Source organism: Esox lucius, chromosome 19, assembly GCF_011004845.1.
Source record: "Esox lucius isolate fEsoLuc1 chromosome 19, fEsoLuc1.pri, whole genome shotgun sequence".
In the NCBI taxonomy this organism is placed as follows: Eukaryota; Metazoa; Chordata; class Actinopteri; order Esociformes; family Esocidae; genus Esox; species Esox lucius.
In genome coordinates, this window is record NC_047587.1 from 13,176,199 (window position 1) to 13,189,185 (window position 12,987).

A 12,987-nucleotide genomic window follows, 5' to 3' on the forward strand; every position below is an offset into this window, starting at 1 on the left:
CTACAATCCCTCTCGGTAATAGTTTATGTATTTGTTGCTTATTATAAAACCCATTACAAGGCTACTCGGCCAAATTCATGGTATAATACCCCATGCGCATATTAAACAATTCAACCGAATGCCAAATGTTATAACATTACATAACGAACGTTAACAACAAGCGGAACACTAGTTATACAAATCTTGGACTCAACTGTCACCCACAACCAACGCAGGATTTCACAAATTATTTCGGAGGTCCAAAACGACTCGGCACACAATTTGCGACAACTTTCACCAAAGGTTTTGGATGTTGAGCCAGCATTTATTAGGTTCCTTTTAGCGCAATCATTAATTCATTTTTTTAACGAGTCGCCAGTTGTGGAAAATTCTAATGTGCGTGGAGACCACTCCTTTCTTGCAGAGCTGCATCTTTGTCAGTCTGCTTTTCTCTCGCACGCTCGCTGGGTTTCCGAGGCCGAGGGGGTGGTCTTGCAGTCAGTCAGTGGATGTGAGAAGAGCAGAGTTTCGCTTTTATTGCAGAGCAGCTGCATCGGACGATATAGGCACCGCACTAGAGAAACAGCAATGCCAAACCGTTACTTGTTTAAGGGGTGATTGAAATGAAAAGATCGCTGGATGGGATGTGTATTTTTTTTAATGATTGAATGAGACCGCTGCAACTACAGGCTAGATCTCTAACTTGTTGATGCACCATTATTTACACCGTTTTTTTTTTTTGTCTTTCTCTGCTCGTTTAAGTAGGTGAAGCAGGTGGAAGCAGAACTATTTGCCTTTTACGATCTTAGAACCAACAGACTTATTGGTTTAACGAGTACACTTTCAAGATAAGTTAAGGTAAGCTTTAAAGAAATTATATATGTATTATGGCTTTTGCTTATTTCTTTGTGTGTGGTGCTTTTGCGTTTTTTCCCCTCACAAGTTCCATTGAATATCCATGTAGTGATAGCCAGGCTCTACCCCCACAACCCCATTATATGACAGATTAAAACACATCTTTGTGATTCAGGCAATAACATTTTAAAACACTGGCCTAAGAGCCATATTAAACTATGTCATATAGCCATCATAGGCATATTTCATATTTGTAATATATTGCTTTGCAAATGGTATTCTGATATTTTGTATTGTTCCCTCTAGATGTCTTTGCACCCATCAATTGCCAAGCCATAGCATTGGGGTTTTGGTAAGCAGCGCGGTTGTTCAAAACACACCCGAACACACCGGGTCGTTCTAACTGGTCACCATGGCAGCTGGAGTGGCTGCATGGCTTCCATTCGCACGCGCGGCGGCTATTGGGTGGATGCCGGTAGCGACCCGTCCTATGCCCGTTCCTCCTCGGGAAAAGAAGAAATCACAAGACCAGGGACTTCTCGTCCTCAATGTAAGTGGTCAGAAGTTCCAAACATGGAGTAACACTTTGGAACGCTATCCGGACACTTTACTGGGGAGCACCGAGAGGGATTTTTTTTTCCATGAGGAGACAAACGAGTACTTTTTTGATCGTGACCCTGACATCTTTAGACACATTCTGAATTTCTATCGCACCGGCAAACTGCACTACCCGCGGCAGGAGTGTATTGCAGCATATGATGAAGAGTTGTCGTTTTTCGGTATCATACCCGAGATTATTGGCGACTGTTGCTATGAGGAGTACAAGGACAGACGGCGCGAGAACCAAGAGAGGCTGCAAGACGACGAGGACGACGAGAAAGAAGATGTAGCTCCGTTAAACATGACCTTTCGGGAGTACATGTGGCGGGCTTTTGAGAACCCACACACAAGCACCACGGCCCTCGTACTGTATTATGTGACCGGGTTTTTCATTGCCATATCGGTCATGGCCAATGTGGTGGAGACAGTGCCGTGTGGAACGCTACCAAACCGCGCCAAGGAGATTTCATGCGGTGACCGTTATGCGTTGGCCTTCTTCTGCCTTGACACCGCCTGCGTCATGATCTTCACGGTCGAGTACCTGTTAAGGTTAATCGCGGCGCCAAGCCGGTATAACTTCATGAAGAGTGTGATGAGCATAATAGACGTGGTCGCCATCATGCCTTATTACATCGGCCTGGTCATGACAGATAACGACCAAGTGAGCGGTGCGTTCGTCACCCTCAGGGTCTTCCGAGTTTTCAGGATTTTCAAATTTTCCCGCCACTCCGCGGGCCTGCGTATCCTTGGCTACACGCTGAAGAGTTGCGCCTCTGAGCTAGGCTTCCTTCTCTTCTCTCTCACCATGGCCATCATTATCTTCGCCACTGTGATGTTCTATGCGGAAAAGGGCTCCACCTCCAGCAAATTCACCAGCATTCCCGCTGCTTTCTGGTACACCATAGTCACCATGACAACGCTGGGGTAGGTGCGGCCTGTTGGAGACGGTGAATGTGTTCAGTGTATCTAAATGAGCTTGGGTACCAATCTGTTCCTTGGTAGAGCGAGGCTACACCAAAGTCACGAATCACATCCTTCTTTCCTCATGCCTTTAGCTTCTAAACTATTCTTCCGCACTGAGGCACATGTGCCTATCCTAATTGCTTTATATTCGTATGTTCTAATCACAAGGATTGATATTTGATGAAAAAAATGATTTTAAGTTGGTTTAGCTAATAGAAATGTTTCCCGAACATTGGATTATTAGCCTTAGCTGCTGCTTTATTAGATAAACCTGCTTGTTAACACAAATAGTCAAACAGCGAGTCATGTGGCTGCAACTCAATATATATACAGACATGGCCAAGAGGTTCAGTAGTTGTTCCACCAGTCATTGGACAAGGGAAGAAGCTTGGTGTTACCGACTTTGACCGTGGCATGTGCCAAGGCTGGTGGTTTTGGCATGTCAGAAACCTCCTGTGATTTTAACACACTGCATTCTCTCGAGTTCGTGGAGAATGGTGCAATTAACAGAAAACCTCTAGTGAGCTGCAGTTCTGTGGGCGAACAGAACTGCAGCTTGTTAATGTGTTGGAGGAGAATGTCCAGACTCATTTAAGCTGACAGAAAGGCCACAAGTACTCAAATAACCACTGTTTGCTTATGTGTGAACTCAATGAACCTTGAAATGCAATGAACCAAAATGAGGGGGTCCTACCCGATAGTAGATAGGTGTCCCTAATAAAGTGGCCGGGGAGTGTGTATGTATGTATTAGTTTAAGAGGGTGTGTTTAATCATTTTTCTTAAAAAAGCAACATAGTAGGTCTAATCAACTACAAATTATTGCTTTTTAAACTGCAGCATGACTGTGTCAAAAATGTATCTGGTATGGAAATGCACCTGAAAGGTATTGAAAGGTTCAGGAAAAACCCAAGGAAGATCATTGGGTAATACTTGTGGAATATTGTCTGCGTAGGAAATAACTACCTCATTTATGATGATCTATTAGGCCTATACCCAGTGCCTGGTCCCTTCCACTCTGTTATAATGGGTACTGAGGATTGTAAAGGAAACAGCAACATATGTCTTCCAGCCCCAGCCAAAAAAGCAATATACTTAATAGGCATTATTTAGGATTATTTTGGAACCCCTTATGTTGGACATTAGTACACTACTAAGTAGTATTACAATAGTGCTTAGTACTATTTAATACTATTTACAATCACGTATTATAAGTATAGTGAAGTAGATAATGAGTGGGTCAATTTTCACACACTGAGGTGCTCTTATTATTATTGTTTTTCCTAAAACGATTTAGTGAACTGAAGTACAACATAAGTGGTTCCAAAATAATACACTTTTTATATATTGCTTTTTGGCTTTTGTGAGCAACATTTTCAGAAAACCTTAAACCACTCGGTTTTCTAACAATTGCTTTTAAGCGTTTCACAAGCCAAGAACAAATTTTTCTGTCCTAGTTTCTCTCGCTAACCGGTATTCAATTCCACAGTTTTGGGAAAACTGGCATACAACACAGGTCTAATGAACTGACTAATTTAATGGGGTGCAGCCTAAAAGATCTAGGGCTATTGCTATTCCTTCCCCTAGGTCTATCTCTCTCTACCATACGTTGTTTTCCCAGTGTGGGATAGAGCAACGCTTACATTTTAATTTCATGCCAATGAACAACGCGAGTTGGATGAATGTGCTGATGCGGCATATATTAATCAATCATGGTTATGGCGATTATTTCAGTTAATGTATATTGATGGGCGCACTGATACATTCATCCACTCTTATGAATGATTGTTCACTGAGCCAGATTGTTTCACTTTCTCTCTGCACTCCGTTGCACGCGGACCTTGAGGATTTCGTGGGTTTGGTGCCACGTCGCTCTCCTAGGTGCTGAAAACGTCCCTTGCATTTCCGTCAACGCTGCGCTTACCGCCAGCGTCGGTTCCTGTGCTTCTGTTTTGTGTCGTGCTACTGTCGCCAAAATAATAGCATGCCAAAAGATAACGTGGGTGCGTCGGCGTTCCTGACCGAAGTGCAAAAAAACTCGCATCAATAGAAACAATCAGACCGTTTCTAATTGGTGTGTTAAAAATACCCTGGTTGTTACTTTGATCACTTCACTTCTCTCATATGCGTTGCTATTTGTGTAAAAAGAGAAAAAGTTGACAAGATAAATTTTTTGACAGTTCCTTTGGCACCTCTTCTACTGGCTCGTTCAGGTTTAGAGTGTAACTGAAAAACTCTTTAAAAATTGAAGTTAGGTGCTCCTTGGACGAATGAGCACAGAGAATTCTTACAACTGACAAGGATGAAGTAGGAGTGAAAGAGAGGGAGAGAGATGCAAAAAGAGATGGTGGGAGAGAGATAGTTTGAGTGAGAGAGCGAGCAACAGACAGAGAGAGAGAACGAGAAATCCTGCCACTGAGAAATATAATATCAGTAGAATGGTGACAATATGTCCATATTCTTGTCATATTGTAATGCCTGAGGGAACTAATGATCTTGACACGCAAATATGATGACCGATACGGTCTTGTTGATTTAATATGGGCTCAACATGGAAGCAAAGCTACTGTAACGGCTGAGAGATCAGATACAGGCTGTTTGTTTTCATCTATCTAAACTGAAACCAGTCGGCAGGCTGTCTGTCCGGAGCAACCAGCAAGTCCATCCAACAGATTTAGAGTAGGAAATTGTCCCTTAAATTGGAGGCCAGCTGTGTGCAATATCTGCCGTAGCGTTTCATGTTCATCCGTCACCATTTACAAGTCATTTATAAGGATTATAGAGACAGACTCTGTTGCATCAGAACCAAACCTTATTTTACAAGGAAGGCTGACTGAGACCACATCATGTTTTATAGTGGTGACCTGTGAAGAGTCAGAGGGAAGAGTGTCATTGTGAAGGCTTAACATTGTTCAAATTCCAAGCAGTGCTGTGCTGTGAATTTATTAAAATCTTTAATTATTGATGATAATATGTGATTATATTACTACAAGTATTGGAGGCATGTCATACTGTAGAGGATTGCTAAGGCTATATTATTCCACTAGTCTCAATTCCCACCTCTATAAAACAATGTCTTTAATTTAAATTCACTGAATTAACAATAGGCCTATGTCGCCTGAATTGAAATGACATTGACCCTGTGCCTTACCCTTGAAATGACATTGACCCTGTGCCTTACCCTTGAAATGACATTGACCTTGATGCCTAACCCTTGAAATGACATTGACCCTGTGCCTTACCCTTGAAATGACATTGACCCTGATGCCTAACCCTTGAAATGACATTGACCCTGATGCCTTACCCTTGAAATGACATTGACCCTGATGCCTAACCCTTGAAATGACATTGACCCTGATGCCTAACCCTTGAAATGACATTGACCCTGATGCCTAACCCTTGAAATGACATTGACCCTGATGCCTAACCCTTGAAATGACATTGACCCTGATGCCTTACCCTTGAAATGACATTGACCCTGATGCCTAACCCTTGAAATGACATTGACCCTGATGCCTTACCCTTGAAATGACATTGACCCTGATGCCTAACCCTTGAAATGACATTGACCCTGATGCCTAACCCTTGAAATGACATTGACCTTGATGCCTAACCCTTGAAATGACATTGACCCTGATGCCTTACCCTTGAAATGACATTGACCCTGATGCCTAACCCTTGAAATGACATTGACCCTGATGCCTAACCCTTGAAATGACATTGACCCTGATGCCTAACCCTTGAAATGACATTGACCCTGATGCCTAACCCTTGAAATGACATTGACCCTGATGCCTAAACCTGGAAATGACATTGACCCTGATGCCTAACCCCTTGCGCTGCCACTGACTGGCTTGAGAGAAGGTGAATAAACATTGTAGCACTAAAATAAAAAAAATAATTCTGTTCATTCAATTCATTCAATTCATGTTGCCTGAAAATGATACAGAGGTCAGATGCATGCTTATTTTATTGTTATAATAATTTAAAAAAAGATAATAAACATAAATAAATAGAATAAGGCCAGTGAAACAAAGCACTGAGACCACAAAAGAAAATGTGTATGTAAAATAATGTGTGTTTTAGACTACCATTTGCTCCTCCTCATCTACTTGGCTGGGCTAGAAACAGGTGTCTGGCTAATGGCTATGGGCTAGGTAGCAGCTAACAGTCTAATGCTATCGCAGAGCTGTCTCTCTAAACCATTGTAGCAGTCCAAAAATAATTGAAATTCAGCACAATGGATGTGCCTACATTTCCATGGATATTATATTTAAGAAAGACACTACTTTAAACCGTCACCTAACGGCATTTCTCCTCAGGCTAACCTCCCCAGGGCTGTCTAAGGATACAGTTACGGGATCGTAATTTGATCATCCCATTGTGGCAGGAATTTTCAAACACAGCGGAACATGCACACGTGATGTAATTTAAAGACACTTCTAAAGTTTGTAATTACCACTTAAGGTCGTCAGGGGAAAAATGCATTCAACCCCTACAGAAATGTCAATCCACATAACGTGTCACATCCTGTTGCTGCAAGATCATTCTCCTGCCATGAGAAACATGCTAAAAGGGATCCAAAGCATCTATTCATTGCCTTATTTAAGGATGAATTGTTATTCAGATGGCGTAAGGGAGGTCTTCGTAGCCTGTTGATAATATTCCCCTTCATGGTACTATCTGAGTATAGCTGCCAGCCCTGCAGTGACCACTTACAGTACAACAGCAATTCTGTGAGTGTCACTTTAACATTGCTTTGGTTGATCACACCTTTTTTGCCCCTCCCCCCGATAAAGGTATTGACCGAGTGTAATCATCATTATCTTCTATGGAGAGAAAATAGCTCAGAAAATACCCTTCTGTAACCTTCATACTGTTATTTAAGGCATCCGTTATATAAGGACAGATTCAGAGTTTGCCTGTGTGTGTATATCAGTCTGTTTCAAAGCACAGCATGGGAACAAATTGATCAAAGTTAACTGAATCCTTGTCCAGGTCTGATATGAATATTAACGTGGTTCAGAGAAATATAGCCTGCATCACAAATGGTACCCTGATCTCTGTGTAGGGGGCCCTAGTCTAAAGTAGTGCTTTGTGTAGGGAATAGGGTACAATTTGGGACACAGACATATCCTATTCCAGGGGAGATAGCTGGGATTTTATGAGAACGACAGTAGAGACGACCTCCATTAACAATTCTTTTTGATTCCTTTGTCACCACAAGCTCTCTATAATTAATAAATGCTGAAAACAATCTATAATCAATAACTGGTTAAAAAAAGAAATCTATAATAAAGAACTGCTAAAAAAAACTATAATCAATTGCTGCAAAAACTATGTGTTATTGTATTTTTAATCCAATATTTTCTCTACTCCAGTTTTGTGATTGGACACGGCTTTGTCTCAACTTACCAACTTCCAAAGGATTTGGATGAGTGGAAAGTCACAGCTAGCCTTCCTAGCAGGCATTGCTGTTGAGCCATTCAGCTTTTTGTCCGCACCGCTCTTCCAACCAGGGAGCCCCATGGGTCAGTGCATGTGAGCGCATGCTCATTCACTTGGTAACATCAGTTAGCTTTGCACGCACCTGAGCCACCTGTGGGAGTCACTAGAATGTGATGAGATCAAGAAATCCCTGCTGATGATGCCGCCCCCTCCTGTGGATGGTAGACAATTTCAAGTGCCCCCTGAGCTTGAACCTTGGCTGTGGTGGTCAGCTTGTGGCTAGAAAATAGCGCCTTAGATCTTATCCACCAAGCCAGCTACTGAACTTATTACAATATTTACTTGATATAAAATGAGATAGACCACGGCACTGAAATAACTATTTATACATGTATTTTAGCTGTGACATGCAGTAAAAATACATAAACTCTCAAGTGTCAGCATTTGTTTTGGGTTCATTGTCTTCTATACACCCGGGAAAACGTTATGCCGCTAAAATGCATCAGAGTTTAGTACTTTTGTCACAACTGAACACACCATAACCAGGAATAATGGCATCTTAAAGTAACAATTTAAAAAGTGCCTCGGTGCATTTTCTATCTTTACACTATGTGTTTACTATTTCGTTAGCAAGGAGCACCTTCTAACTACAGTTCTACTGTATCTCAGCACCATTTCCTTTCAGTCTTTTTTTTCTACATACACATCCTCCTCTCTCTACCATCCTTTATTCTGTTATTCGCTCCTCGTCCCTCCTACTCCTCCTCCTAGACCTTCTCCTCGGATCCCATGTAACAACAGGACAGTGACTAGACACCCCACCCCACCCACTGCTGGGCCATTGATCATGCCGGAGCAGACGTGCAGATAACAAGGGAGAAGAGCCAGTTCCCATCCCTTCAGCCACTTGCCAAGCATTCCGAATGAGAGGGATAAGAGAGTGAGAAACAGAGCCATATAGAGAGAGAGAGTGTGGAGGGAGAAACAGAGGACTTTGGGAGAAGGAGAGATATATGAAAGGAAGAGAGAAGGAGGTAGATACAATTGTATGGGAGCCTTGAGAACAAAGTCAGTTGCACTGGGATCCTGTGTGTTATACTTCTGCATTTTCTCTGTGTGTGTGTGTGTTTGTGTGTTTGTGTGTTGTGGGTGTCACACCACTGGTTGTGACCTGTGGGGAGGTTACCCCGAAACTGGCTTACCACTCTTCAGTACTGACTATAGCCTCTCCAGTTAGTCCTGAGAAACATACACCTACTTATCCCTCCCTTTCATGGAGCATAATCTCTGTGTTGCTCGGGGACATACCACGGAAGAAGAAGAGCTGCTCTGGGGTATACCATAAAAGAAAAATAAGTGGAAGACATCTTCTTCTGCTGAGAAGTTGTGTGTCAGCTCCAAGGTTTCCCTACCCTTGAGACACGCTAGTTACTGTACCAGGCCCGGCTACTGCTGAAATATACATTTGATACGGCACTGCGATGTGACTTTTGATTGATTTTGATATCGTAAAGGGGTTGCCGTATGTGGTACGGTGAATCATTTAAGAGTCATCATTGGTATTGGTGAGATACAGCAGGGAAGTAAGAGACAGAGCATAACGTTGTTTCCCTTTTCTTTCTACCGAAGCTGAGATATAACATGTCTCTGTGTAGGGTTACATTTAGTGTTTTAGTAAGGCAGTGGAGGTTCGGATTCAGAGCCACCTACAGGCCAGCTTGGTCAAGCACTGCGCTTGCAATGTCAGCTTAGCGGGTTTGACTCCCACGGGGAAGCAAGGATATGGTCTGGTGACGTGTGAAATCACTATGTGTGTCTGGATGAGAACGTTTCGCTAAATGACCTCAGATGTCAATGAGAAACGTAAATAGTAAACACAGTAGAGCAAGGCTCTGTCCACCTCACAATCCTAAAACCCTTTTGGATCTATAAAACCCTTTACCTAGACTGCATTACCAGATCTGTTTAGATCCATACGATTGTAAATATAGGCTCTATTTCTATATCCCTTCTGGACCTACACAATCCAAAATGTAGATGGGGTAGAGCTATTTGTAGCTGACCTACATGGAAACAGAGCCACATTATACAGTGGGCAGCTGGTAGCCCCAGTGGTGAGATTCGCTCCTTTCTATATTGAAGCTGGCAAGATCGGGGAAGAAGTCTGCCCATTTGCCCTTGAGAATCTAATTTAACCCCAACTGCTCCAGGGTTGTCATCTGTAATGTCAGATCCCTTGATGCCTGAGCCCACACACGTCATGCACATGTGATACACATTTCCTCATACCCACCCGCACAAGGAAATGTGACGCTTTAAAGGACGTACCATTATCAGATTAGTCATCATTAGATTGTATTGACATCCCTCTACAGGCATTTCAGAGTTTGCTTTGAGTGGAATCTTTGCTTTGTCTACAGTAAAGCAGTGTGAACACGTGTTGTGTGGTTTCGTACCGAGCATATTAATTGATGATCACAGTTCCTCTACCGAATAACGACAATACAAATCACCCAGGGGGTGTTTGATTCAGTCCATGTACCGCAGAACAACAAGAAGAATCACCCCTGGGTGTTTGATTCAGTCCATGTACTGCATAACAAGAAGATGAATCACCCTGGAGGAGTTGAATTCAGTCCATGTACCGCATAACAACAAGATGAATCACCCTGGAGGAGTTGAATTCAGTCCATGTACCGCATAACAACAAGATTAATCACCCTGGAGGAGTTTGATTCAGTCCATGTACTGCATAACATCAAGAATAATCGTGTAGGAGTAATTTGATTCAGGCCATGTACAACATAACAATACGGAGAACTGTGAAGTAAGAGTTTGATTCAGTCCGTGTACCGCACCACAAGTAGAAGAATCACCAACGAGAAGTTTAAATCTAACCCTTAGCGGCTGTTAATGGCCAGAATCATATTCAAATGTGCATAAGGACGGTAATGCAATAAATGAGGCATGAAAAATTGTTGTAGCATAAGTAAAGACAGCTGTTCCATTACAGAAATCATAAACTTTGATTGTGTACTTTTACCATGAACATATTGACCGTGATCTATGTGTTCATGTTGCTATCCAGTAGGTAAATGCTCCACATCAGCACCTTCTGCTGTGTTTCATCTACTTCCGTTTCTGATAACGCACAGGAAAGGCAACTCATAAGGTGGAAAAAAATCCAACACATGGGATGGGACAACCTAGTCCGACAGCATTGCAGATTCTCCTCCAACAGGGGTGTAAAAAGTACAAAGTAGAAGTACTCGGCTGTGTTCACCAGTTTTGGGAAGTTCCTAAAGAAGGGTTAAATGACCATGTAAACAGAGTTCATAACTCATCAGTGTCCTTAATTGATAATTTACACTCTTCCTTTTTATTTAATTGATCACTAGTTAGTTTTGAACTCCCTTTACCTGGTTATTTAGATCTTAATTAGATACTTCCCAAAAGTGGTGAACACCGCCGAACCCAGTTGAATACTTTTACTTTGTACTTTTTACACCTCTGTCCTCCAATGACATGAACACTTTTCCACCGGGACACTTCTGGTTCGATCCGACATGAGTGAAGTCATTGTGAACATTACCAAAAGCGTTCGATGAAAATCACTGCACAAACGGTGCTCTTGTGCAAGTACAAATAAAGACAATGGTTTGGTTGCGTCTACATTCGCTCTCTTAGGTTTATTTCAGTATAAATTACAATTTGAAACGTTGTTTGTTCTGGTTTGAAGAAGAGTCTTCCTGTACACAGATGCATATATTTTTTGTTTTACTTACATCAGCTGGAGACTCTGGTTAGCCAATGTGCACAAAAAAATCAAAAATATAGAGAAAAGGTCAGTGAGCTTAACGTAGCCAGAGAAATAAGTTTGGGTGGCCAGGCAGTGAATGAGCTGCACAGGGAGGTTTTGTTGGTGCTTCAGATCTCTTAAGTGATTTAATGTGTAATGGAGTGCACCGCTGAGACTGTGAAAATGACCCAGGTCAAGCAAAAACACACTGTGCAGGAGAGAAGAGAGGGATGGGGAAGGACGAGAGAGGAGAGAGGGAAGGACGAGAGAGGAGAGAGGGACGGGGAAGGACGAGAGAGGAGAGAGGGATGGGGAAGGACGAGAGAGGAGAGAGGGACGGGGAAGGACGAGAGAGGAGAGATGGATGGGGAAGGACGAGAGAGGAGAGAGGGATGGGGAAGGACAAGAGAGGAGAGAGGGATGGGGAAGGAAGAGAGAGGAGAGAGGGATGGCGAAGGACGAGAGAGGAGAGAGGGACGGAGAAGGACAAGAGAGGAGAGAGGGATGGGGAAGGACAAGAGAGGAGAGAGGGATGGGGAAGGACGAGAGAGGAGAGAGGGATGGGGAAGGACAAGAGAGGAGAGAGGGATGGGGAAGGACGAGAGAGGAGAGAGGGACGGGGAAGGACGAGAGAGGAGAGATGGATGGGGAAGGACGAGAGAGGAGAGAGGGATGGGGAAGGACAAGAGAGGAGAGAGGGATGGGGAAGGAAGAGAGAGGAGAGAGGGATGGCGAAGGACGAGAGAGGAGAGAGGGACGGAGAAGGACAAGAGAGGAGAGAGGGATGGGGAAGGACAAGAGAGGAGAGAGGGATGGGGAAGGACAAGAGAGGAGAGAGGGATGGGGAAGGACAAGAGAGGAGAGAGGGATGGGGAAGGACGAGAGAGGAGAGATGGATGGGGAAGGACGAGAGAGGAGAGAGGGATGGGGAAGGAAGAGAGAGGAGAGAGGGACGGAGAAGGACGAGAGAGGAGAGAGGGATGGGGAAGGACAAGAGAGGAGAGAGGGATGGGGAAGGACAAGAGAGGAGAGAGGGATGGGGAAGGACAAGAGAGGAGAGAGGGATGGCGAAGGACGAGAGAGGAGAGATGGATGGGGAAGGACGAGAGAGGAGACAGGGACGGGGGAAGGATGAGGGAGGAGAGAGAGAGACCCTCAAACCTAGTGGGGCGTGGAGGAGACACGGACAGGGATAGAGAAGAGGGGGAGAGGAGAGAGGCAGGAGAACCAAAGTGGAGAGGAAGACAAGACTACTGGGGCGTGGAGGCTACAGGCACACCACATCACACCCCTTGTCACACTACAGCCACTCTAAGTCCGTCTGGGGAGCACATAAAGGTCACAG

The 12,987-nt window shown here is 43.6% G+C and overlaps 1 protein-coding gene across 2 annotated transcripts in view; it reads left to right on the forward strand.

Annotated features, from left to right (window-relative positions):
- Positions 1–334: 334 nt before the first annotated feature.
- LOC105029723 (potassium voltage-gated channel subfamily D member 2) overlaps positions 335–12,987 on the forward strand; it is an 84,363-nt gene continuing 71,710 nt past the window's right edge. Inside the window, exons 1-2 of one of the 2 annotated variants that reach the window (XM_010903229.5) lie at positions 335–837; positions 1,141–2,358. In XM_010903229.5, the coding sequence (XP_010901531.1) occupies positions 1,247–2,358 (1,112 nt within the window). In that variant the 5' untranslated portion in view covers positions 335–837; positions 1,141–1,246. The remainder of the gene's footprint in view (positions 838–1,140; positions 2,359–12,987) is intronic. The other variant, XM_010903230.5, reaches the window with a different exon arrangement.